Genomic DNA, 25,431 nt, shown 5'->3' with positions numbered 1-25,431 from the left:
TGTTTTGGGGGGCTGGCTGTGTCAGAGCTATTGCAGCGAGGCAGAGCTGAGGTTCACTGAGGGATTGGGCTCCTCAGCCTTCTGCTGTTAGCATGCAGCTTCCAGACAGTCAAATTATTCCAGACACCCTTGCCCGTGATATCATCTATGCTTAAAAGACTGGAGATATTCAGGCAGCAATCAGATAGCTGAACTACAAGGAGAAATAATAGGTGAGTGCGGCTTAGGGCAGGGGCTTTGCGAGCTGTAAATTGAATTTCTGTTCTCATAGAAGATCCAGCTCTGCCCCCGTGTGCAGAGGTCTGGGAACAGCAGCTCGGCCGGGATCTCCTGCGGTTGTTCCTCAGCCCCGGGAGCCGCAGGGAGCTCCCTCCTCCTGCCCGGGCTGCAGCCCCTTTGTTCTCGCTGCCCGCGGCGGCCGCAGAGCGGAGCGAGCGCAGGGATGCCGCTGCTGGCATGACGGCAAATCCTGCGTGCGCGCATCCACCCTCGTGTTTAATAATAATTATAATAAGGAAAAAAAAACCCTGTTGTTGCTCTTTGTAGCCAGATGAAGCCTACGGCAAGTTTTAAACCAAAGCAGGGAGCATCATCAGTGAAGAATTTTTTAGGTTGTGGTAGGTTATGGATTTACTTGAGGTAGGAAGTCTCAAGATCAGAGGAAAATCTTCCCAGGAAATTATCACTGCTATGGGAAGAAATGCTGCTGGATTAGAAACCCAGAGTTATTGGAAATTTACCTTAATACAAGAGGACTCATATGATGGCCAACATTTATCCCAATTATGTGGCCATAACCCTCCTGAATGTTTGCCCTCTAGGAGTCTGAAATAGAAGGAAGCATTTTATTTCAGAGTTTTATTTAAGCTTTTGTATGGATCTCAAATCTGTAGAAACATTAAAATAATCTCAAAGTCACTTTACTGAGCCCTCCATCATGGTATTTCTGAACCTCAGAATCACAGGATAGTTTGGGTTGGAAGTGATCTCTGGAGATCCTCCAGTCCAAACCCCCTGCCAAAGCAGGGACACCTGGAGCAGGTGACATAGGAGCATGGCCAAGTGGGTTTGGGATGACTCCAGGGAGACTCCACCACCTCCCTGGGCAGCTGTTCCAGTGCTCTGCAGCTCTCAATAGAAAGAATTTTCTCCTCCTGTTGAGGTGGAACTTGCTGTGTTTTAGGTTATGGGCACTGCTCCTTGTCCTGTGACTGGGCACCACTGAGAACAGTCTGGCACCATCACACACATCCCAGGGGTTTGGGCAGGTGGGTTCACTTTGCCCTTCCCATTTGCAACAGGTGTATGACCTTTCCCAAAGCTCACTGTTGTGAGCACTGCTGTTTTTCACTGCTCCTAATGCCTGCTTTCAGTCCATCTGCTTTCCTGTGATTACTGCTGCCCCATTCCCCCTGTTTCCTGCTGCTCCTTGTGCAATCCCCTGTCACACCTGTCCCAGCAGCTCTCCTGCCCTGCCCTGCACGCTGCCCTTTGTCTCCCATCCCTTCTCCCAGACCCTGCAGCAAGGCTCTTTCCTCGTTTCTCTTTTTCTCCCTGCTACCCTGGGAAGTGGCAGGGGCTGCTGGAGGAGAAGAGCTTTTTGGATGGCCACCAAGACCCTCGGGGCAGCACGTGAGGCAGAGCGGATCTCCCAGAGGATCTGGCTAATGAAAGGGCAGGTGCTGGCTCAACATGAGAGCGATGCCGCTCCCTGGCAGACACCTGCCAGGCACAACAGCTCCTGCTGGCTCCAGCCTGGCAGGAAAAACAGCAGGAGAAGCAGCAGAGTTCTGCTAATGGGGATCCCGGATCTGGAGGTGGGTATGGGGGAGTTTGGGTGGCAGGGCTGAAGAGGAGACAGACTCTGCTCCTGGAGCCCCCCCAGCCACGGGGCTGGCAAGCAGCACCTCCACTGGTGGCTGGTGCAAGTTCTGAGGAAGCTTTGTTTTCAGACTTTGGCATTCCTGCCCCTGGAGATTAATCAATATTAATGCTTCCGTGACTACCGCTTCCTTTCCAAATGTGCTCACAATCAGTTCAAGGAATCTGAAAGTCAACACGCTCAGGATGCTAAGAATGCGACAGAAACAACTTTCAAAGGAACCCTTCAACTTGTGATATTTGTGAAAGAGATCCAAATAGCATTATTCATTTATTTTTCAGGAAAATGATTTCATTGATATAAACAGGCCAAATCCCACAAGCTCCATTCTGTGACTATGGTTCCCTTACACTTTCAGCTACATTTTTATGATTTATCTGCTCATGCCAAGTGTTGAACATCTCCCAGGATAATAAGAAAACCAATTCTGATTTTCTATTTAAAACTCAGGCTGCCTTTAAGCCACATTTATGAATTAGGCTTCTTCTGAAGCACAAACAAGTTCCATCCGTCACTTCCTTCCGTGACTACCTTAAATCAAAAATTTATTATTTTATGCAATATCCCCTATTTGTTTTTCCATACACTTGCGATAGAGTCGAGCCACTTAGCAGAGCCTAGCACATTATTTATCACTTATCTTCCCTAAAACACGACTCTCAGCTGACACTCTAAATTTAATGCCATATAATTGAGGTAGAAGGGGGAAGCCTAACAGCTTTCCTTCTGTTTGCAGTTACTGGAATTTTTTCTGGAATGCCTTTGATATTAACAAGCCCATTTCACCTGCACAGAATACCAGTTGCTTGCCATTAATAGGAAACATTATCCCAGTACAGATTTAAGGCTACTTATTCTCATAATTTCTTAATCAGACTCGTGCTCACTGCCAGCAGATGAATAACTCTTGCTCCTACACAGAAATGTCTAATAAACTTCTGGGGGTTTTTGTAATGCTTTTATCTTGTGATGACTTTCTGTGGGTGAGAAATCCAGTGCACCAGGAAATTACAGGAGAGAGTGGAGAGGGATTTGCTGAGACTTCAGCATCTTTAAAGTGCACTGATGCTTGCCAGACCCCAGATATGATGTCAGTAAAATGTCCCATGCTCCTGTCATCCCACTCTGCTGTACCGTGAAAGTCTCCCAGAGCCCAGTTCCTGTCTAGTATATGTGATATGGTGAGCACAAGTCAAACACTTCCAACAAATGGGCTCTTTTTTCTCTTCCCCAACTTCCATATTCCATTTCATAACATCCGCTATTGAGACAGTGCTCCTGTTTGGAAAGTACAAATCACTCATTGTATAGCAAGACGCCTTTGTTAACAAGCTGGGTGTAGCTCACATTTTTGTTTAATTCTTCTGGGCATCTCTCTAACAAACAAGTATTCTTTGGAGCTCAACTTGGTAATCGATACAATTTTCTTAGTTTACAGAGCAAATAATTACTTTCTGGTGATGACTTCACAAGGTCGGGCAGATGCATTTAAATACTGGGGAGGGAGAAGGCTGAGAACCATCCACGGACTCTCCGGCAACCGACCCACACGGAACAGCCGCCACCACCACCGCCAGCATGAAGATGGCCAACTGTGCTGCCCTTCTGGGGCTGGTCCTTCTTGCCTGCCTTTCTGGTAAGTCATTTCTGTCATTTTTGCTACACTCCATGCTGGTCTGGACCTCCTGATCCTTTCCCTGTCTCTGTGCATCCTGAAGGAGGGCGCAGCCTCTTGGGGATGCGACAGTTTGGGAATATGCGGCCTCTCTTTCCAATGGGCTTCGCCCTTGTGCTGACAAACACATGGGATCTATGCTTTAAGCTTTTGAGCCTTAGTGGGGATTATGGAGCTGAAGAAGGATAAAATTTTGGGTCCTATTTCTTGTTTAGTGAGTCAAAATTTCTGGTTTCACAAATAAGTGATTTTTTTTTAATCTTGGTGTATCACTTTGCATTTACTTGGAGTAGAGGAAACATTTGGGAGGATAATCACTTCTTGGTAATGAGAAGGTGTATTTGGCTGATCTGTAGGGAAATTGATGATTCCAACGGAATTTTAGTGAAGGACATAATACAATTTTTACATTTTGTAATTTCTATTTTTATTGTAGATCTTGCTGTTGCTCAAAGACGGGTGAGTATTAGATCTTTGTCATTTAGTCTTGATTTCTAAGTCTAGATGAATAATTCATACTCACGCTATATGTCAGGGAATGCTTGAGGGAAAAAAAAAAGAGAGAATGAATAGGAAAGAAGTGCCCCTAAGTGCACCTCTTTTCCCAGCATAAGAAAACACCTTTGTCAGAGAGAGATAATTTAGCACTTTGATGATTAAAAAGACAGCGATTAATAATGTAGAATGCGAGTCAGCACAGCACAGAGTGCCAGTAGAAAATCTATATGACTATTGAATATCTGCCTAATATCTTCCCTGTCTTGATTCCCCAAGGAATGATCATTTTTGCCCATAATTCTTGCCAAAATTACTTTAAGTTTTAACAGCAGAGAGGTGCTTTCATTATGCTGTAAGATACTCGATATAAATTTTCTTTCACCATGGAGGAGCCATAGAGATTCCTCACAGTAGCCTCCCAGTGCAGCAAAACCAGGATTAGGGCAAGGGCACCCTTCGGTCTGTTTGGAGACATGACGAGTCCCCTTTCCCAGGCCAACTGCGCTGCCTACATGACGGGTGGAAAAACCATGAGCGTCGTCTGTCCCCGCAACTACGACCCCGTGTGTGGCACCAATGGCCGCACCTACCCCAACGAGTGCTCTCTCTGCAGGGACTTCTTGTGAGTAGAAAGTCCCCTGATCACCCACAGTGCCACTTCAAGCAGCAGGCAGAAGCCCTTAGGGTTGTGACTAATCATGGGGTGGACTGGAATTTTCTTAAGTTTCTGTCTTCCTTAATGCGCGGGATCTTCTGTGTCAAAGCTCCAGAATCTGATTAATTACTGGGGCTTTACGGGTGGAGGGACTTGATGATTGAGATGATAACATGGCATGAAAAGATTAATCCCTGCTTTTCTTCTCCCTCTCTCCCTCCAGCCGCAACCGTGCCCTTGACAAGAAACACGATGGAAGATGCGTTAGGGTATGGCCAGAGATTGGTTCCTTCCCCTGCTGGGTGACAGCCAGACACAAACCTAGCCTAGGATTCCTTCTGTACTGAACCCACACAATTGCTAGCTCCCAGAAATGGGGTGAAAATGAAGAATTTCAGATTGGCAGGAAATTTAATTTGCATTTTGTTTGGACTGCCAAAATCAGTGAGTTTTAAAAGGCAAAAGATCTTCTGTGTAACACCGGAGTTTAGAAAGGAAGCTTATTGATTTCAAGAGTGTTTCATTCAGTGTTATGAAAACACTTCCCTTTACATTTACATTCAGAGGCTTGTTGTGGCTAAGAAATTCCCAGAAGAAGTTTGAATTTCAACTAAACTATAATTTTGTAACAGAAAAAAACTGATTCTATCAGAATGTTTATCACAAAGTTAAGTTAAAGTTAGTATCAGTATAGGGAGCTACCATGAAGTGACAAAGAATGTCTATTTTTAGTTTAGAGAGAGAGAGAGAGAGTAAAGAAACATTCTGGCTGTGCAATTTCACATAATACAATGACTCCCATTTCAATACACTCAGAGTAATTGCAGGAGCAGTGAGCTGAGTGTAAACTCCACTTTTGTAAGGTGTGAGGTATTTTGGGCAAGGATCCTTCACTGTGGCATTCAGGGGGAAAATGCCCAAGATGAGAGGGATGAAGCCCACCTCAGAACAGATACTGATGCTGTACCCACAGGCAGTATTTCATCTGTGCTCCCCCAAATCCACCACACTGTGGCTGGAAGCCCCTTTCATCTTGCAGCTCTGGGTAGAGGGGAGGATGTCTCTTGCAACACACTCCATTACACAGGGCTGCTGCAAAGGGGAGCAGAGATTCAAATGCTGCTCTGGGACTGTTTCAGGTCGACTGTACTGGTTTCCTGAAGCCTGGCAGTGGTTTCAACATCCCCTGCACCATGGAGTACTCCCCCATCTGCGGCACCAATGGCATCACCTACAGGAACAAGTGCCAATTCTGTACTGCTGTGGCGTAAGTGAAGGGCCCAGGGCAGGGCAGGGTTTTTGGATCAGTATTTCTCTTTTTGGTATTTGGAGCATAAAGGGGTAGCTTGGTTCATGAAGCAGCTGCACTGTTCTCATTCATTCTCCACTTGCTTTCCCCCCAAAGGAGCGGCCTGGACGTGAACCTGCAGACCTACGGAGAGTGCTTCCAGGTAAAGCCAGAAATCTGCACTCTTAACTGCTCTTACATTTTTCAACACAAATTCATGGCTGAATAATAGAAATGCCTCCACTGTCCTGGTGCATTTGGCCTGGAGATAGGACTTGAGGAAAATACTTATGCCAGGGTCAACAGGTATGGAACCTAATCCATGGCTGAGATATTTGGTCCCCTCTCTGATCTGGGAACAGCAGGCAGAAGGTGCTGAGACCTTCATTTGCTATGAAACTGGATGAGCAAGAGATGGTGCATCACTGATGCAGCAGCAGTATTAGTAGCAGTGATTCCCTGGGTGGGAGAACTTGGTGCACTGGGGCTTGTGACCACCCCCTTTCTGTCCACTTGCCTCTGCTTGCCTGCTGAACCAGAGCAGACAGTGGGAGAGCCATCCTGGAAATACCAGCATGGTCGTTCCACTACTTATAATAATATTTATTAGACTTTTTTTGCCTCCACCATCTCCCTACTCCAAGGCTGTTCCAGGCAAGCACATTCTCTGAGTCTGCAGGATCGCTGGAACAGCAGAGCTTTTCAGAGCTCCTGAAAAGTGCTTTCATGCTTTGCCACATCACAAATACTAAAACAAACATAGAGCACTTGTGTAGGAAAATACAGGCACCAGACGTTTTAAGCCCTGTTTTTTGTTCCATTAGCAAAATGTCAACATCGACTGCGGCAGCTTCCAGCAGAAGGGCGGCAACATGGTCTGCACCTCCGAGTACAGCCCCATCTGCGGCTCCGACGGCAGGACCTACTCAAACAAGTGCCAGTTCTGCAACGCTGTCTCGTAAGTGCAGGGCTCACCACGTGCCCAGGGAACCAGAGCAGCTCACATGCAGCTGGTGGGAGCCCCAGAGCTCCCGTTAACTCCCATCCCTGCCCCGTGTTCCTCTCCCAGCGCTCTCTCTCCTCTGCCACCCCCCTTCCCCCCCAGGCACCACAGATCCTGAGTGAGTCTTCTCCTCCTCCCCTTGCAATTAAAAGCAGATCCCCGCTTGCAGGCTCATAGCATTGCTGGCTGCCTCCCTGTCAGGGTGATTGAAAGTGTGACCGTAGGAGGTGTCCAGAATTATGGGGTTTGTCCCAAATCTCCTCAACCTATGAAAGAGTGTAACTTGAGGAATCTGAAAAGAGGTGGCACATTAAGCGAAGTACTTTATGACATGGAGAGCACAATGGCATTTGGGTTATTTGGGCAAAGTTAGGCTATGAAAATGAGATCCATGTCTCTAATTTTGGTCTCCCTCTCTCTCTTCAGACGCAGCCTTGGGTCTCTGTTCATCAGGCACCAGGGAGAATGCTAAGCGCTGGAGCTGGACCCTTCAACATGACACTTCCCTCACAAATTCTTCGATCAAACATGCTCTTCCTTGCTCCCTCAACTGTTATGCATCAGTCTCTGCTTTGATTGATCAATAAATTAAATGCAGCCACAATCTTGGCCATGGAGTGGTTTTTGATTTTGGTTTGGTTTTCCAGGCGGGGTAATGGTCTTCAGGCTTTTGGGTACTTTTCTGCCAGGCAGGAAAAGTGGTGAAATAAACCACAGTAAAGAGCAAAACACCAGCCCAAGCCCTCAAGAGAGAAGGTCATTCTGTATGCAAACCATCAGAAAATGCTATAAAATAGCACAACTTTGAATCTAATTTTGAAGTCTTGCAGGGTGTAAATGGATTTGTCTTTGTCACAGCACTGGAACTTGGAGGAACTGTTCCTTTTAGGGGCCTTGGCCTGGTGGGATGGTCCTGGGGGAGTGTGAAAGGGGGTGTGATCAGCTTTATCTGGTCACACCTGGGCAAGGGGCAGGTCTGGTGGTGCATTGTAAAAAGGAGGCTCATGGCAAAGGGAGGAGGTATCTCATAGGGAAGAAACTTAGGAACTGCTGCTTCCTTGAAGGGTGTGTCCATTGAGATTGTGCCCATCAGCAGAAAATTGCAGCAAGCTAGGCAAGGCTGTAATGAGCCTAATGAGAACCTGAGGAGAAATTAGACTGGGCTCAGGCTTTCAGCTTCTTGGAGAAGAGACCTAAAAAGCTGTACTGGTGGTATTTGAGGCAGAGGACCCTTCAGGAAAAGGTTTTAGGTTTTCTAACTCCAGGAAAGAAGGGCAAGAAGATGTGCTAGCAGCTCAAATGTGTTTTCTATCTGGGGAAAAAAGGTGTGAAGATAACATCTTTGTGGGAGCCTGAAGCGTGCACTGCAGGAAAAATGACATCTATGACTGTTGGTGATGATGTGCCATCTTTTTGGGTGAGTCAAGGAGTTAATATGCAAACAACACAAGCAAAAAAAAATCCCAAGTGCCATGGCTAACACACTCCCTTCCTCATCCTTTCTCCACCTCCCATTCTCTTGTTATGTAAAAGAACACCTGCTGCTAAGGCTGATATTTAGGACAAAATCTGTGACTTTCAAGACACTTTTTTTGGTCTTTTCTCCTGAAGTAGATAATTTCTTGACCAAGAATTTTGTAGGTGCTCCCCACCAGAATGTGAGAGACTTGTCCTTCCCTAGAGCCAGCATAGAGAGCAGGAAGAAGAATGGGAATTCTTATATTCATGAGTTCTTTTGGTGTTACTACAGGTAAGATAAATTACATCATACCTTTGTGCCTGCTCCTAAGAAAAGAGAGAGAAATTGGAGAGTCACAAGAGTCCTCACTAATTACCTGCTTGTGTGTCTGAGAAAATAGTTAAGGAACAGTAAAAGTAGCCAGTTTGGATGTGTTTGTTGAATTGTTTTATAATTCCTTGTTGGACAAGAGGCTCACATAGTGGCCACAGAGCAGTGGAGTTCTGGCCATAGCAGGAAATGATCTTCAGTGGCAAGGTCTTATGGTGAGCCTCCTCTTCAGAGGTAGTTTGTGGCTGAGGAAGTCAGATAGCTGCTCAGAAGGCTTTGGAAAAGCCCAAAGAAGAGCTGCTCACCTGCAGCAAAATGGGGGCAAGTGGTGAATATGTGGCTGTCTCACAAGCCTCTAGCAAGGACTTTAGAAGATGAAAGGTTTTGTAGCATTTAAATCTAAAAATTGGCCAGCACAGGTTGGGAGTCAGGTTGACACCAGCAAGACTCTGCCCAGCTACCCCTGAGGCTGCACAGCAAGGTCCAAGTGCCCTTCTCCTACCCCTGAGGGGGACAGAATTCCCCCACCTTTGCTGCCAATTCCCTGCTCAGGTGTCACCAAGAAGTGGAAAGGGGCAATAACAATTACCTCCTGGCTGGAAATTCAGCCTTTTCCTCGGCTCAGCCCAGAAGGGGTTGGTCCCTGCCTGTGTTTGCTGAGGCTGGAGCCAGCCCAGCTGTGCTGCAGCAACCAAAACATTGTTTGGGCAGATAAGGGACTGAGGCATCGAGGCTGTGGTGACGTCTGAGAGCAGAAAAGGCAAACAAGGAGTGCTGTGAGTGGCAGAACTGAGCGTGGCTGGGAATGGCGCTGCGGCTGACGGGTTTGATAACTAAATTACAAGAGAGGCTGCGTCGTGAGATCACCCTTAATAGACAGCCCAGGATTCGCCTGTCAGTCATGGTTTCCCTGCCACTGTGTGGATTTTAAAATGTCTGGCAAGCTGCAAACTGGTTTCAGTTTGCTTCCCCAGGTGTAGGGCACCCATGGCGTTGCTCTCCTGCAGAAACTGGCTGGGCATGCTGGTAGCATCTTTCCTCTGTTGCTAGAAAAAATGTATAGAAATGTGATCTTTATTTATAATTTTTTTTTTCACTCCTGTGTAAAATTTGGCTGCAACTAGTTGTGTATTCAAAATTCAGTGGGGGAACTGAAACCCAGATATATCTACACACATTCCTCTCCTAAGCCTTGCCTCCTTTGGAAAACATACTAAAAATTTAGGCTTATTCTTATCTGGAGAGGTGTTTGGCGAATGGTGTGCCTGAACACAAATCCTTGCACAGCCTCAGCTGGAAATAGAGCTTGGATCTGCCAATTCCCCATCAAATTCCCACCACTGCCACTTGCGGTGGGAGCAGAGCCCTAACATATGTTTGTGAATGTGAAAAACTGGGAAAACATTGACAGCTAGAGTTTAAATAGTTCAGGGAGGAGAGTCAGCAGTCCTATCTGGGACTGTGCACACAGCGAGGAGAGCATGTCACAGCCCAGCTCTTCTCCACCCCAACTCCACAAATTTAGAACCATCCTCAAAAATAGCCAGGGAACAACGTATAATTGGTTTCACAGACAACACATTCTCATGCTGTGATTTATTTCGTAACGTCTAGTGAGTGTCATCACTCGGTGCTGGCATTCAGAGAGGGCCCAGAGAATGAAAATTACCAGCTTCCCTGATGAATCACTGCTTTGAAAATTCACCCTTGTGAGAATCCTGTGACTATTTAGAAAAAAAATAAAATATAATTACGTTACAAGCACTTCTATCACTCATGTAATTATCCCTTTCTAGGTTTGATGTGGACAGGGCAGCATTCCTTAAAGCACCATAAATCGGCCAGGACCAATAATGGCTTTAGAAACCAAGTGGAGAAGTTCTCACAATTAAGGTGGGGAATGAGGACAGCTACGGACAGGCACATAAATACACAGAAAGGCAGCTCTGTGTGCACTCTGTGGGCTCTGGGACTGGGACAACACCTCCTGCTCTGACCTTGGACTAAAGAGCTTCCTGCAGCATGAGGGCTACAGGTGCCTTGGTGCTTCTCAGCCTGCTGCTGCTCTCTTTCTTCTCGGGTAAGTAATCTTTTGCCTAGCCTAGAAAAGAAAAACAAACAGCAAAACCTCTCCTGACAACAAATTTTGGAGAGTCTTGATCACTGGCTGACAGGCTTGAAGATAAAGCTGAGCAAGTAGAAAATATCTGCAGGACTTGCTCACTCATATGACATTTCCACTCCTCGTGTGCCTCTGCAGTGGATAATGTAGTGGACGTGTCACTGGGAGACAGAGCGAGCAAATTCTGAGCATTTCTTCAGCAAATATACCAAAGCAGAGTGTAATTATGAATTTTTGGTATGAGCGTTCACTGGAGAGTTTTGCTGAACCAGTTAGAGAAGAAACTCGCTCACCTCCAGGTCATCTGCTCTCGTTTTGATCCTGGGCATCTTGGTATTTGGTGTTTTCCTTGGAGATGTGGAGACGTAATTAGATGAAAGTTTCAGCTTTCGTTGATGTTGCAGAGAAAAGCCTGAAAATTAAATTCAAATGTCCTCAAGGAGTCAGAACAAAGAGGGCAAATTAAAAGGATCCAGCAGCTATTTATCTGGAGATTTACCCATCTCTGTGATCATGTGGGGAAGCTGAGTGATGATTTTTGAACCTGTAGATCATGTCAGTGTTATCACTTGCTTGAGTCCAGCTGCCCCAGCTCTGCAAGGTGTGTGGCAACAGTTACTGAAGAAAATGTGGAACAAGAGTTATTTATACTTGTTTTTCTTTGAGTAATTTGAATAAAGAAGTCACTTGAGAAAATGGCAAGCTGTGCATGGAGAAGAGGTGAATTGCTTTGTACACATTATTCGTTATGAAATATTCATCTGTCTCTAATTGAGTCTTAATTGGGCCTGGGTTCCATCAGAAGGCTGATTCTTCCTTCCAAGGCCAGGCAGAATAGCAGCAAACCCTGTGATCTCCTGTAAAATAAACAGATGTCAAGAGCCATCATGACAAATTCTTCTGTAGCTTATATTGCATGTAATATTTATAAAACCTATTTAATGAGCTATTTTGTAAATAATATGCAGATAGCCATACCAGTGCCTTCAACATTACAGCAGCCTAGCCAAACCTGAGGACAGGGTAAATGTGCCAGCACCAGGAAAAAAACACCAGAGGACAACAGAAATAGCAAAAGAAGTAGGAAGGCTTGATGGATGAGGGTTGAGCTGACTGAGGGTTGGGTGGGATTTCCACTGGGGAGGGATGAGTGTAGGACAAGGTCCTTCCACCTCCTGCCCAGAGCCACCTGAGCAGCCCCACAGCTGGCAGTGACCTGCTGACCAGCAGGTACAGCCTCACCAAACGCTGGGTGTTCATCCCACTCAGCTGTGACCCAGATTCTGCAGATCTGCATTCAACCCACCCTGGAGTGTCAGGCTCCCCCTTAGAGACGTGACAGGGTCGCCCCATTTCACAGCTCTGACTCAACCTACACTCCTGCCTGCTGCCTTTGATGGGAAGAAACATGAAGAGCATGGACTGATGAGCTCAGAGCCCAGAGACCGTGGTTACAGAGGGGATTTTGATGCTGGTTCTGACCAGTGCTGCCTGTTCTGCTCTCTGTCACCCCGTGACATCTCTTTGTATCTCACCTGGGCTGAGCCCATCCTGGGAGGGTGTCTGGGCTGTGCTGAGCATGGCTGGAACCCAGCCTCAGGATCTCCTGCTCCACAGTCCCCTCCTGTCAGCAGCACCAGCCGCTTGCTGGTGGTTCAGAGGTGCAGGAGCCTCAAAGCCTAAAAAGCCACCGTGGGTTTAAAATCTCTGGGAGCACAGCTCCACATCTGATATGGCAGCTTGCTTCCCCAGGAGTGGCTGCCTTCCAGGAGCTTGGGTTATGTGTCTGAGGTGTAGCTAGCAGCTGAATGAATGATTGCATGGTATTTTAGTAGCATTTTTCAAAATAGGAAAATACTAAAAAGCAATTCAGATAATGTATTTCCTGCCCCCTCTTCCCCCGTGAGGGATGACGGAGTAGGAAAAGCCTGGAGTGTGTTTCACTGTGGTTTGCATAAAAGGTTTGTGGATTTAGCTCAGGCTTTATCAGAAAGTAATGCTGACGTGTAAAACCTGTCTGGTTTTTATTTGCTTTTTTGTTGTTGTTTTTTTTTTTTTCCCTTTTAGTTCCAGATGTAGCAGGTCAGGAGATTGAAGAGGTTAGTGCTGCAGTTTCTGCTTGCTGAATCTGCATTAAATAGAACCAAGGAATCATTACTGGTGGAAAAGACCTCCAAGATCATCGAATCCAACCTTTGACTGATCACCACCCTGTCAACTAAACCATAGCACCGAGTGCCACATCCAGTCATGGCATTTCACTTTGGAGGAATGTTTTTATAACCAAAATCTTGGTGCTGGGTAAACAGTTTTTAATGTCTGCTGGGAGCAGGTGGGTCCTTCCAAGTATTCCCAGAGCTGGGGAGTTCACTGCTACCTGGGGAATGTTGTGTGGCCACGTTAGCAGGTAGAGCAGGGAAGTAAATGGTTGGTTTAGCAAATGCTTATGTGCTTGCACCACTTTTGACTTGGCTTCACTATCCAATGTTCTCATGAAGCAAATGGATTATTGAGTGTCCTATTTCCCTAAATTTAGTTAATCCCTGGGATTTGTAGAGAGACAAAATACCTGTACACTTCCTGGGCATAACTTTTAATTTCCTAGGGAATTTCCTTATGGTTTCTCCCTCCTTCCTCTGGGAAAGCAAGAGCTTAGCAAGCACCAAACTGAGTGCAGGGTTTCGCAAGACACCTGAAGTCATGCAGCAGGGAGGTAGCTCAGCTCCAAGTGCCTGACAGAGCATCACTGCTGACTCTTCTCATGCATGCCTAGGCTAATCCACTCCTGTTGTTGGGAGGTCAAGACTTCTCCCTGGTGACTACAATTTCCTTCCTCAAACGCGGGGCCAAACTTCCCCTGAAATGTTGCTTCTGTTAATTTCTGAGAGGGCCTTTTCTGTCAGATAACAGGCAGTGTCAGCACTTTTCAGAAAAAGCCTTACATTAATGACCTTGGGTCCAGTTTGGAAAGTGAAACAAAGAGTATGGGGGTCCTGAAAGGGTTCTTTTTTAATTATTATTCCTAGATCTGTAGAGAGTTCCTAAACAGAAGCGTGTACTGCACGAGGGAGTCCAACCCTCACTGCGGCACGGATGGCGTCACCTATGGGAACAAGTGTGCCTTCTGCAAGGCAGTGCTGTAAGTGACACTGGGGGCACTGACACAGCAGACTTTGCCTTCATTGCCATGGATCTAGGGGTGTTCTTCATGGAGGGGAAGCCCTGCATCCAGGCTGCTCCTCTTGTATGGACCGGCCTCTGAACCGTGCCAAGTGGAATGTTTCCTCCTTGGAGCAGAGCTGTGTGCTATGAGTTAATTTTAATTCATTTCTGGGCGTTGCAGGATGCTGGTTGCCATGCTGAGAGGCAGCACAGGGCCTGAGAAGCAAATGCATCCTGCCTGTACCTTCCACAAGCACTAAATTGATGCACAATTCCCACTATGTGCCACAGGCTGCAGCTCTCACTGCCCACACTCCTGGGTACTGAGAAGTGCTGGAGGAATGTGGGAGCTGAGCCATGCCAAGTTATTCCTGAAAAGTCTGAATGAACTTTGTGGAACAAGACACAAGATCTCAGAGGAAGAACAGGATGTCTCTCCTTTTCCTGTGCTCTGTCACCTTTTAAAGGAGATGTAATAGGAGCCATCCCTGATGGATGGAATGTGCTTGAAAAATGTTTTACCTTAGCAATCCTTACATTTAGTGTGCAGCCAAGGCTGCCTTATCCTGGGGCAAATCAGAGAAGAATGAGGAGAGGGGAAAATGGCTGGGTGCTCCTTGTGAGGTACCAGGGAGATACACTGGCACCAGTCAGGCCTGTTGGGGTGGGTGAGCTCTGTCCCACACTGCTGTGTCTGTCATTTGCTGCTTGGTCTAAGTCTCTCTCCCTCCTTTTACAGGAGGAGTGGAGGGAAAATAAGATTGAAGCACCTGGGGAAATGCTGAGTCCTCCCTGGACCGAGCAGCAGGAGCTGAGCCGCCCTCGGCCATGGACAGGAGCAGCCCGTCCTCCCTCTGCTGTCTCTGCTCAATAAAATAACACTCAGCACCATTCCTTGGCTGGATTCTTTCTTCCATAAGACCCAGAAAAACGCTTTGATCCAGCTATGCTGGAGCCTGATGCTGGCTCTGCTCCCCTGTGCTGTTGCATCACCTGCTCTGGGGAAGGAACGCGATTCCCACGGCTCCGTGGGCTGTGCCCTCCTGCCCCTTCCAGCCACAGCTCCTCTGTCCCGTCCTGCCTGGCAAATTGGCACATGCTGGGCAGCCAAAAACTGCTCCTGCCCGACTCTGCCCATGCCAGGGGGTGGGTGACAGCAGGAGCCTCGGTTCCCTTCCCAGCCTCCATAGCCCTGTTCCTTCTCTCAGGGGTTATGGTGGGAGGGTGATGGGAGAGCTGATGAGCAGCGTGACTGCATATGCCTCATCTCCTTTGGAAAGCAGAGACAAGCAAGCTGAGGGTAGGGAAATATTGCTCCATTTAAGCCTGCACCCAGAAGATGGCAGGTGGAGGCTGGTTTTAGGCAGAAGCTGCAAGGATCTTCTTCCCAAATGAGCCTTTTCCCTTCTTTCCTCATAGAGAACGCTTTGTCTTGGAAACTGTGAACTCACCAGCGTTGCTTTCCTGCTGCCAAGTGGCTTCTCATGCTAATAAAATTATATTTAGAAGAGAGCCAGATTGTATAAATTGTCAATAATTAAAAAAAAAAATATTCCCTGGAGCAGAAGAGCTGTGGGCTTACTCGGCCCTTCTCTAGGATAAATTCTCTCTGAATTATACACAGACCTTGATTTTCTAGGCACACTGTTTGCATTTATTTACAATTTTTAATACACAGACTTCATTCCTTTCTTCACTTTTCACACTGCTGCCCTCTCTCTTCTTCACTCTGGCTGACAAATCCCTCTTTGTGCAAACACAAGAAAAGTAATTTTACGGTCTCTCCCCTTTTACTGTGCAAAACTCTCACAGGGAAATACTTGTGGCATTCTCTTGTTAAAACATTGGCAGTAGATCAGTGGGACAGCAGCACCTTCATGTTAAACACTTAACTTTCAAACGGAGCTTTAGATTTATCATGAGCCTCAGGGGTCAACATCTTTTGCAAGCACCTAAATGCTGAGCACCTAAACCTTTGGACCTTGTTTGGACAGAGCTTGAGCATTCGCCTCTCATGCCACAATCCCAGCTTTGAACTCAGCTGGGGCACAATGCCTAAAAAGAGAGGCTTCAGCAAGGTGCTCAGCACACCTAATACCAGCTTCTTCTCTGGTAATCCCCATAACCCAGTTCTGGGAAATGCTTTGTCATTTGGTAACTTCCCAGGCAGCCAGTGGCTGAGCTGCACAGGCAAAGCTTTGTTTTGGAGCTTCTCTCAGACCAGCAGCCTTTGATCCTGATGTTTTCCCCATCCCAGCCTACTGGATTGTTGCAAAATCTGCCACCTCTTCTTTGAAGCAGACCAACCCTCTCTGTGGCCCAGTTGTACAGCCTGGGCCCTTGTTTGGATTTAAATTCAGATGTTATGTTTCCAAACTCCACAGGACATGCAGAGCATGGGTAGGATTGAGGGGAGCAAGAGGCACAAGTGGTCCTGAGGAAGACATTGGGAAAGTGCCTCTCCAACCCTCCAGCTTGGAGCAGGATGGCCTCCACCACTTCTCCTACTGTGTTATCCTGTGATGATCCTGTTACATTGTGAGGCACTGGACCAGCACCATGTTCAGAGGACAAGGGCAAAAAGACCCCATTTTTAGCATGGAAAATGACATTTTAATGAGAGAAGAGCCATGGGGCATCTTTAAGCCTGAGATGGCAATCAGTGACTCCAAAATTCTCACAGCATATTGCCATATCTAATCCTTTTAAATCTGGAGGCTGAGATAACAAGGACAGATCACATGAGAACAGAAATTGCAGAAGTTCAGTGTTAAATAACCATCATTTACCTTGGTTTTTTTTCAGAGAAAATAGCAAATAAAACACCTCCATACCTCACAGACCCAACTACCATCTCTCCACCTGTGCCAGGGAAGTGGAGAGTGGGAGTAATCTGCTTTGAGGAAATGACTTCCCTCACTTGGGGACACTTCCCAAAATGTTGTCCCCAGGAGAGGCCAAGAGAGGCAGAGCTCCAACAAAAGCCACTTCAGTTGTGATCCATCTGAGCAGGCTGGTTCCATGAATGGTTCCAGTTGACTGGGATGGAAGGGATGCTTTGCTGGTGCCAGGTGTGCTCACCCTTGGGTTTTGAAAGCTGGATTCACCTTCCCAGTGGGGCTGATGGATCCCTGGGACAGGGCAGCAGTGGCCAAAGGATGCCCAGCCTGAGCCTCCATCTGTGTCTGGCTTCCTCCCCAGAAACACACACCAAAACAGAATTCAAACCTTCAGCTACTGTTTTTCCTTGGTTTTCTTCTTACACCTTTGAAATTGTGTTGGGTTTGGGTTGTTTATGTGGGGTTTTTTTTGTGTTTTTTGTTTTGTTTTGTTTTTTAACAGCTTTGGAAGGTGAGTGAGTCATGATACATTTGAGATCTCTCTTAGGTAACATCTAAGATGAGCATCTTCACAGCTCTTCTCCTGGGAGGAAGGGGCAGAGGCTGGGATGGGAGCCACCCCTGGCAGTGGAATGAGGGCCAGGCTCTCCCCACACCTCACTCAGTCCCCTCACCAGCTAAAATACAACCAGAATGAATTCCGTGCGTGGTCTGAGGGCAAGGCAGCCACTGCTCACAGCTGAGCACCCTCCTGTGACCAGCCCATGCCCAAGGCAAAGGGAAGGACATTATTTCCCTCTCACAGCCTCACTCTGCTGGTGGTGCAGCTGATCCTTTACTGTGTCCAGCTCTTGGCCCATTTAACTTGTGAGCTCAACTGTGCTTCCTCCTCCTCCTCCTCCTCCTCCTCCCCAGCACAGGCACGTGGCACTGGCACAGCTCACTGGGATCCTTTGCCCTACTTTTTTCCCTTGACATTCACAGTGTTTGACAGGGCTTTTCAAGCTGCCATGGGATGATCCAAGGGTGGTGGTGCTGACTGCAGGGTTCCCACAGCCTGGCTGGGGAGGAAGCTCTGGACTTGGTTATCATTCAGGTTCATCTTCTTTTCCCAAAGAGGAGCAGGCCGGATCAGCTTGGGAAGGACTCTGGTCCAACCTCCTGCTCAGGGCAGGGTTAGTGCTGAGATCTTATCAGGCCCCTCAGGGCTCTACCCAGCTGAGAGCCCTCAAAGGTGGATGCGCAACCTCCTCCTTGGGCTGTCTGTGCCAGGATTTGGCAAAGAATTTTTTCCTTGTGTAGCCAATTTCAACACCTTTTCTTCCAACTGTCTCATCTCCAAACCATGCACCACCATGAAGAGCCTGAATCCACCTGCTCAGGAACCTGCTTTTTTACTGGTCATTGATGTTGCATCCCTCTGAAATCTCCTTCTCACCAGCCTGAGTGACCCCACCTCCCTCTGCCTCCTCTCACTGAGCTCCAGCTCTCAACTCTCTTGGTGGTTTCTCACTTCAGTTTTTTGGGTTTTTTTCTTATTTTGGGGCAGGGCCCCAAACTGAACAGTGGATGGGATCCTGAGCCATGGGGACAGAGAGAAGGATTGCTCAGGGTGGGAGAGCTGTAGGAGAGTTTCAGGGCACTGCGAAGATGTAGATGGTGACATTTGCAGGGAGCAGCAGGAGGATGTCAGAGTGCATTGGGGCCCTCATGGATTAGAGAACAGCTGAGCCTGCCCTGGGGTGAAAGGGCTGCCAGATGTTGGGAATCAGCCCACAATTCCCTCCATCACAGCTGAAGGGCTTAAATAGGAGCCTGGGGAAGGGATTTGTCTCTTTGCATGGACTACAGAGCAAAGAGAAGGTGAGGGGTGTGCTTAGTGGTGTGAGTGGTGGTGTTTGTTTTTTGGGAGCTGGTGGGGGTTTTGTGGGTTTCTTGCCTGCTTTTGTGGGTGGGTTGTTTGTGGTTTTTTTCCCCCAGAAATAAACAACAATGTAGTTTAAGAGCTTCTATCAGGAGCAGCTGCAGTAATTGTGTGTGGTCTAGGTGTCCTATAAGGCAGCTCAGAAAATGCTGGAGAAGGCTTTGAAAATGTGGAAGACAAGGGTTACCCCAATACAGAAAGGAAGAATGGGGGAGGAACAAGGTTTTACCCCTATGGAAATGCAGGTGTCACAGGAAGAGCAGCTCGTCTCAAACCCCCAAGTGAGGTGGTGCTTCAAGCACATCTTTGGCTTTGTCACTCATGGGGCAATGAGGGACAAGGGCTTCAAGAAGAAGGTAATTTCCTCAGGATTCTGGAGACAGCAGGGCTTTGGCACAGCTTCAATCAGGAGTTGAAGGATAAGGTCAAAACTGAGTTTCTGCAGGGACAGAGGGATGCCCTCCACCCTTTGAAGCTAAAATTGCTCAATTAATTGTGAGCGAACAGAAACGTTGCTGCCATGGCGGGGGCTGGCTCTGACACTTCTGGCCTTCCCAAGGAATGTTGTGTCTTTCTGTGGCAGGGTGATTTTGGGCCAACACCTGTGACAAAGCCAGGTGACAAACTCATCTCAACTCCTTCTAGCCATGCCCTAAATCCTCATGCACAGTTACACCAGGCCAGCGGGGCTCTGGTTTGGCCTGATCGTGGCGCTGCCCCATTAGAAAGGAGCCAGGGGAGCACAGGAGGTCCCCAGCCCTCCCTGTCCCGCAGGATGCGCCGTTCCCGGGCATTGGGCTCCCTCTGGTGACCGCCGGGAACCGGGAACGGGCTCTGCTCCTGCGGCAGAGGCTCCTTCCGCAGAGCAGCCCCGAAGCCCGGCCTCTGGGAGGAGGTCAGCCCTGCAAAAATGAGAAAAATAGCAAAATGTAATTTTAGGGGTCCTAGGGCTCTGCTGGGGCAGGATCCATCGCCTCCCATCAAGAAGCTCAGGCACAGGGAGCAGTCCCCTTCATGTAAGGGGGAAAAGGGAATGAATTCCTTGGCCTGGGAGTACTCATCCCCTCTATTCCCACAGGGCTCACCTGTCCTGCAGACCCTGGAGGATGAAGTTTGGGGGCAGAACAGCGCAGCTGGGGTGAGTTTGGTTCATATCTCTGTGATTTGGGGAATGCTTTTTGGTTACTGTGCCAGGCGCAAATATTGAAATTTAGCATCAGTGCTGGGATCTGAGCAGGGCACATCTCTGCACTTTTCACTGAGCTCATCTGAGGCTTGGACTCAGCCTCTGTGAGGGATTTCCCCCCTGAGAAAGGAGACCCAGGCAGTGCCTGCTACTGCACCCACCAGCTGTGGGGCAGCACAGCAGCAGCATCCCCACATCCCCCTGCACCCCAGTGCGGTCTCAGAGGAGCTCCTGCAGCTGAGGCTGTGCTGCTGCTCCCTGCCCAGCCTCGCTGGCATTCCCAGGTCCTGCCAATCCCTTGGCATGGTCCAGCCCCGGCGTGGGCAGGGTGCAGTACTGCCGGTGGACACTGGATGCTGCCACAGACCGGGTGCCTCCATCGCGTCTCTTCAGAGTGGTTCTGGCGCCAGGCTGTCATCCCTGAAATGTTTTTATTTTTGTTTTTTTCTCGTAAAGCCCCAGCTCCTGGGCTGTGGTGATTAGGTGAGACCTAAGCTTCTACCTCCTGAAATAGATCTATATTTGTATATGTGTTTATATAGTTTAAGCTGAAATAAACACTTAGAGAAATACAGCTCTATTTCAGCTTAAACTACATAAACACTTATAGAAATATAGATCTATGTAGTTTAAACTGAAATAGATCTATATTTCTATATGTGTTTATATAGTTCAAGCTGTAATAGAGATGGATTTGTATAAGAGTTTATATAGTTTGAGCTGAAATTGATCTGTATTTCTATATGTGTTTATATAGTTTAAGCCCTTCTAATTTGAGGTCAAATCACAATTCAAGAAGTAGGCTGAGAGAACTCAGTGATAGAAAATCAAACCTGATGAGGAACCAGCATGATGCTGTTGTATGGGAGGGAGCAAACAATTCCAGTGGCCTAAGCCCCAGCCTGATCAGCCCTGGGACACGTCCTGCAAATGTTGCCCTGGTAGCTCCAGGAGCCTGGCAGGTGTCAGCTGTTAGGGCAGCTCTGTGATCCTCCCTGCCAAGCTCAGATAAAAGCCCTTATTTCTGCTTTCACAGGGCTCTTCTCCTTCAGCTACTCCAGGTGTGCTGGCCAAACACTCAGCTTTGAGCAGCCAAGCCTCACCTGCCCTCAGAAGCAGCTTCATGCTGCTGGGACAGGAGGGAGGACAAGGTGTAATTAGAGATGAGCCTCAAGCCCTGCCCTTAGCAGATGGATGGTCCTTGGCTTGATGGTGCTTTTCTTGTGAGAATGAAGTGAAAAGCTCTTGAGCTTCCTGGCTGTGCCATGGCTTTGCTGCTTTGTGGATGCTGGCAAGGTGATGGAGATGTGAGAGCCACTCTTTCCCTGTGGGGATTTGTGTTTAAAATGAGAGAATTTGCAATTTAGGGCCTGGTAGGGGGTGACTTCCTTTCCTTCCCCAGTTTCTGGAATTGTGCCCTGTTCTTGACTGAGTCAGTGGATCTGTAATTACCTGTGGTGCCTACATTTCCATTAAGGGATTTTATATGTTAATCTCACAAGATTTAGTGCTCATCTTGGGGTTTTCATCTTGCTGGCTGCCCATAACCTCTTAGTGTGAAGTGCTGTGTTAACTGCAGGGCCAGCAGAGATGCAGGCAGGCATTTCTCCCCAATTCATCCTTTTCCTAGATCCCAGCACCCAGCTGAGGCTCCTGGACCAGCAGGGAGCTGTGGGGTTCTCAACACACCTTTCCAAGCATCAGAGGGCAATGAATATCTCTGCATCAGTGATCTGAGTTTAAATAGACATCTATTTTGTAGCATCTCTGTTTAAATCCAGGCAAACTGTCATAAACTTGGTCAGGGATTGCTGGGCTGGGTGAAGGACAAGCTATGATAAACTCATTTATCAGTGACAACAGCGTCCTCTCAGCTCCATAAAACTGAATGTTATGTGACTTACTACTTGCTGAACTATATATACCTAAATTTTTTGAAAGTGGAAATGCACATACAAAACACAATATTTTGATTCTGTTTAAAGAAGTCAGAAATTTCAATTGTTTACCTGCTGTCTTCCAGCAGCAGCTACTCACTAAATCAAACCAAAATAGCTTAACAGCTTCTGAATGTGTTTATCACAGCTAATTTACTATTTGTGGGAGTGGAGATATTGCCTAGGTGTAATTACAAACCCTCTGTATCTGAAGCTCAGAATTTCCTTCAAGGGTTAGATACAAATAATTTTGGTTTTAATTTAGTACCATTTGTTATGGAAAAGGACTTTGCTACATACCTGTTCTGTCTAGTCACATCTGTAAGGGATTAATCAGATTAAAAAAAAATCCCACATCACTTTATCATTTTCACCTCTGAGGCACTTTAATACACTTAACTTTTCCAAAAATGTGCTCATTTTGGTCCTGATTCAAGAAATATCCATCATTAGGACAGCAGAGGGACCCAAAAGTGCATCAGTTGCAGTTTAAGTGTCTGCTTGAAATTCTGCTCATGTTCCTCAGCTAAACTGATGCAGCTTTCACTGCTCACAAATGTCACACACACACCCCTGTGTGTCATGAAATGTGAACTGAATATAGAAAATTGGATAAACAATCGTAAGTTTTGCAAAATAGAATTCTAGAGCCACCTCATCTTGCCCGAGGAACCAGGGTGTCTTAGAAAGTTTTACTAGAATTTGTCAAATTTACAGTATTCTTACTGTGCCACCATTTGTTTTTTGAGTGTGACCCAAGCTGGGGGTGGGAAACACCTGAGGGGTGAATTTGGGTGTTCACCAGTGGAGCTCTGGGCTTGAAGCTCATCCATCAGGTACAAAGCTCCTCCAGCCCCTGAGTCATTCCCATGCCACAGCACAGTGCCTGCCATGGAGCAGGACCCCACTGGGCCAATGAAACAGAGATTCAAAGATTCAACACACCCACTCCAAGAAACTTTTAAGAAGTGAGGGGAAAAAAAATCATAGAGCATTGGAAAAAAACAAAGCTGGGAAGGAGGATTTTCCCCACAGTTTTACTGTAAGAACATGCTCAGAAGCAGAACTGTTAAACGAGCTCAGCACTGACACCCATTTTTTTTATCCATCTGTGACCATTTTCCTCCAATGTGAAACAATTTAAACAAGTTTATGGACCAGGCTGTGAAGCATCATTCATGCCCAGCTGTCTGGCCCTGCACTCTGTGCTCTGGGAGGAGTGAGACAGACCCAACTCAAAATCCAGGGGCTGATCTTGCAGCAAGCAGAACAGGCTGGAGAGGAAAAGCCCAATCAGATCTGAAAGCTGAGAGAATTGACTCAGGAATTTATAGTAAACTCTGACTTCTTTGATGCCCTGGTCCTGAGTTTGACTTGCTTTCCTCTCAAGAGTAGCACAAATTGTGAAGAACAAGGCTGCCACTGTTGAATACCAAATGCTTGACCACCACAGATATTTAGCACTAAAAATCTGATGCAATCTTAGTGTTTCAAAACACCAAGGTCAAAATCTTCTGGGGTGTTGCAGGGGGAGGAGGGGACATCACTCAGCAGCAGTGACCATGCAGGCTCTGCTCCAGGTCACCCAGTCCCCTTCCATGCAGGAGCTGCAGCCAAAGCTGGCCCCTGCTGTGATAAATGATAAAAGCTGCTCTTTTCTGATGTATAAACACCTTGACAAATGGTGGGGTGTGAGCAGAGTGGGTGTGCAATTCCAGCCAGGCAGTTTAAAGGAATAAAAAACCAATGCAACAAAAACTTTCAGGGGGTGTTAATGATGCACTTTTTACTGTGCCCAGCACCCCAGCTGTAATGCTCTGAGCATTATGCAATTTGAGAACAATCTCCCTTTGACTTGTACCCATTCTTAACAGAAAATGAATTGGTGGGAAAACCATTTGCCAGGAGAGACACAGAAATTAATGGCATGGCATTGTATGTGACTGTGTGTGGCAAGGACACAGGCCAAGCTGGGCACAGACTCCTGAGAGCTAAATGAGCATCCAAGTGCTCAAAGCAGCACCAAAGGATCTCCAGAGATGAGCAAACTTCCTAAATAAGCATAAATAATGAAGCTCAGGGCTGTATGAGGAAGCTCATCAGTATATAAATAGTTCATTTTGAAGTTCTCTATTATAAAACACCATCAGAAAAGGGCTGATGCATGAATGAGATTGAGGCCTTGTGTGATTATCAGTGATCCAAAGGATAATGGGGGATGATAGAGATGGGCTGGAAATACATGTCTAAAGTGGTGTGGTGCAGCAGATAAAGCCAGGAGAGTCAAACTTGGCATTGTGAGCCCTCAGAGCTGTTTTCCAGCATTTTTAGGAAAACCTAAGCAGAGCTGTTCACCTGCCATCATGAGGCAGCTCTTGTTGAGTCTTGGGGGCTGCTGTATCTGAAGCATGTCCTGGCTGGTGCAGAGCCCACTCAAAGCACAGATATCAGCACCAGTCCCTGCTAACAAGACATTGCCAATATTGCTCACACAAGAAAGTTGTAATGCCTGCAAGATGTCCCTTGTCTTCTCCAGGATAGAGCAGTATTTTTATCATCTGCTGCTGTTATTCTCTTCCTCAGCATTTTCTTTTCACTGATTTTTTTCTCTGTGAATCCCCCTCAGCCTAAGCACTCCGTCAGGCACCCTTTGCTGTGTGCAGCTGTTGCCAAAATCCACCAGTACCTGCCACAATTGCTGTGGTGACAACAGTGAAATGTCCAAGGGTTCTGCCTCTTCATCCAGCATTTCTTGTTTTAAGCAGCTTTAATGAATGGGGAAAACTGTGTGCTTTTCTTCACCCTCTGAAATACAGTTTTTACCTGGCCTTGGTCTAATTGGGAGCAAGAATTCAGCACTTCTCACATCAGCCTTAAACACATCTGAACAGACAGAGTGGAAAATTGTCTTAAACCCTTTGGCATCCACTTGCTGTCAGTTGAATGTCAAGTCAGGAATAAAAATTGGCAAGTAGCTGTAGATTTCACAGTCATGCAGCAGGATTTGTGGGGCTGAATTTGCAGTTCAGTTCCTGGCTTCAGCTGTCATTCCATGCACCTCCAGTGATGAGCATTCATGCCACAGTGAGGCATTGGAGTTGTCAGATATCCAGGGCTTGCTGAAATAACTTCATTTTGAAATGGACTGTCTCTTCTGGTCTGAATAATCAGACAGAACAACAATACAAAATGTTTGACATGTACTGGGAGCCTGAGACAGTCTCTGACACGTGAAAATATTTGGAATAGTTCAGACTCCATTTAATGCTTCTCCAGAGTTTTGCAGAATGGTAAATTATGAGCTCTGTAATTAAGTTGTACGCTCCTTCTCCTTAATTATACTTTAATACTGTTTCTTTTAATAGAGATAGTGAAAGCCATTAATCAAATACTTCTCAGGCACCTCAACATCATCTAAAAGGAAAGTAAATGTTAGCAGGGAATAAACCTTTAAACTTTGCTGTCCATAG

At 46.9% G+C, this 25,431-nt stretch overlaps 2 protein-coding genes across 2 annotated transcripts; both read left to right on the top strand.

Moving 5' to 3' along the window:
- Positions 1-3,342: 3,342 nt before the first annotated feature.
- Positions 3,343-7,507, top strand: LOC118692302 (ovomucoid-like). The gene is given in 9 exon segments (XM_036392030.2): positions 3,343-3,411; positions 3,413-3,518; positions 3,994-4,016; positions 4,550-4,677; positions 4,934-4,979; positions 5,850-5,977; positions 6,116-6,161; positions 6,823-6,956; positions 7,428-7,507. Coding segments are annotated over 9 exon segments (726 nt in total). The 3' UTR covers positions 7,474-7,507.
- Positions 7,508-10,601: 3,094 nt separating this feature from the next.
- On the top strand, positions 10,602-14,965 carry LOC118692135 (serine protease inhibitor Kazal-type 6-like). Its single transcript, XM_036391772.1, has 4 exons — positions 10,602-10,870; positions 12,980-13,011; positions 13,939-14,051; positions 14,814-14,965. Exons 1-4 carry the CDS (start codon positions 10,813-10,815, stop codon positions 14,857-14,859), a joined length of 249 nt encoding a protein of 82 aa, XP_036247665.1. The 5' UTR covers positions 10,602-10,812; the 3' UTR covers positions 14,860-14,965.
- The last annotated feature ends 10,466 nt before the right edge of the window (positions 14,966-25,431 follow it).

This window comes from Molothrus ater, chromosome 15, assembly GCF_012460135.2.
Source record: "Molothrus ater isolate BHLD 08-10-18 breed brown headed cowbird chromosome 15, BPBGC_Mater_1.1, whole genome shotgun sequence".
Classification (NCBI taxonomy): Eukaryota; Metazoa; Chordata; class Aves; order Passeriformes; family Icteridae; genus Molothrus; species Molothrus ater.
Note: the sequence above shows the minus strand (reverse complement) of the source record. Positions and strands in the feature narration are given on the sequence as shown.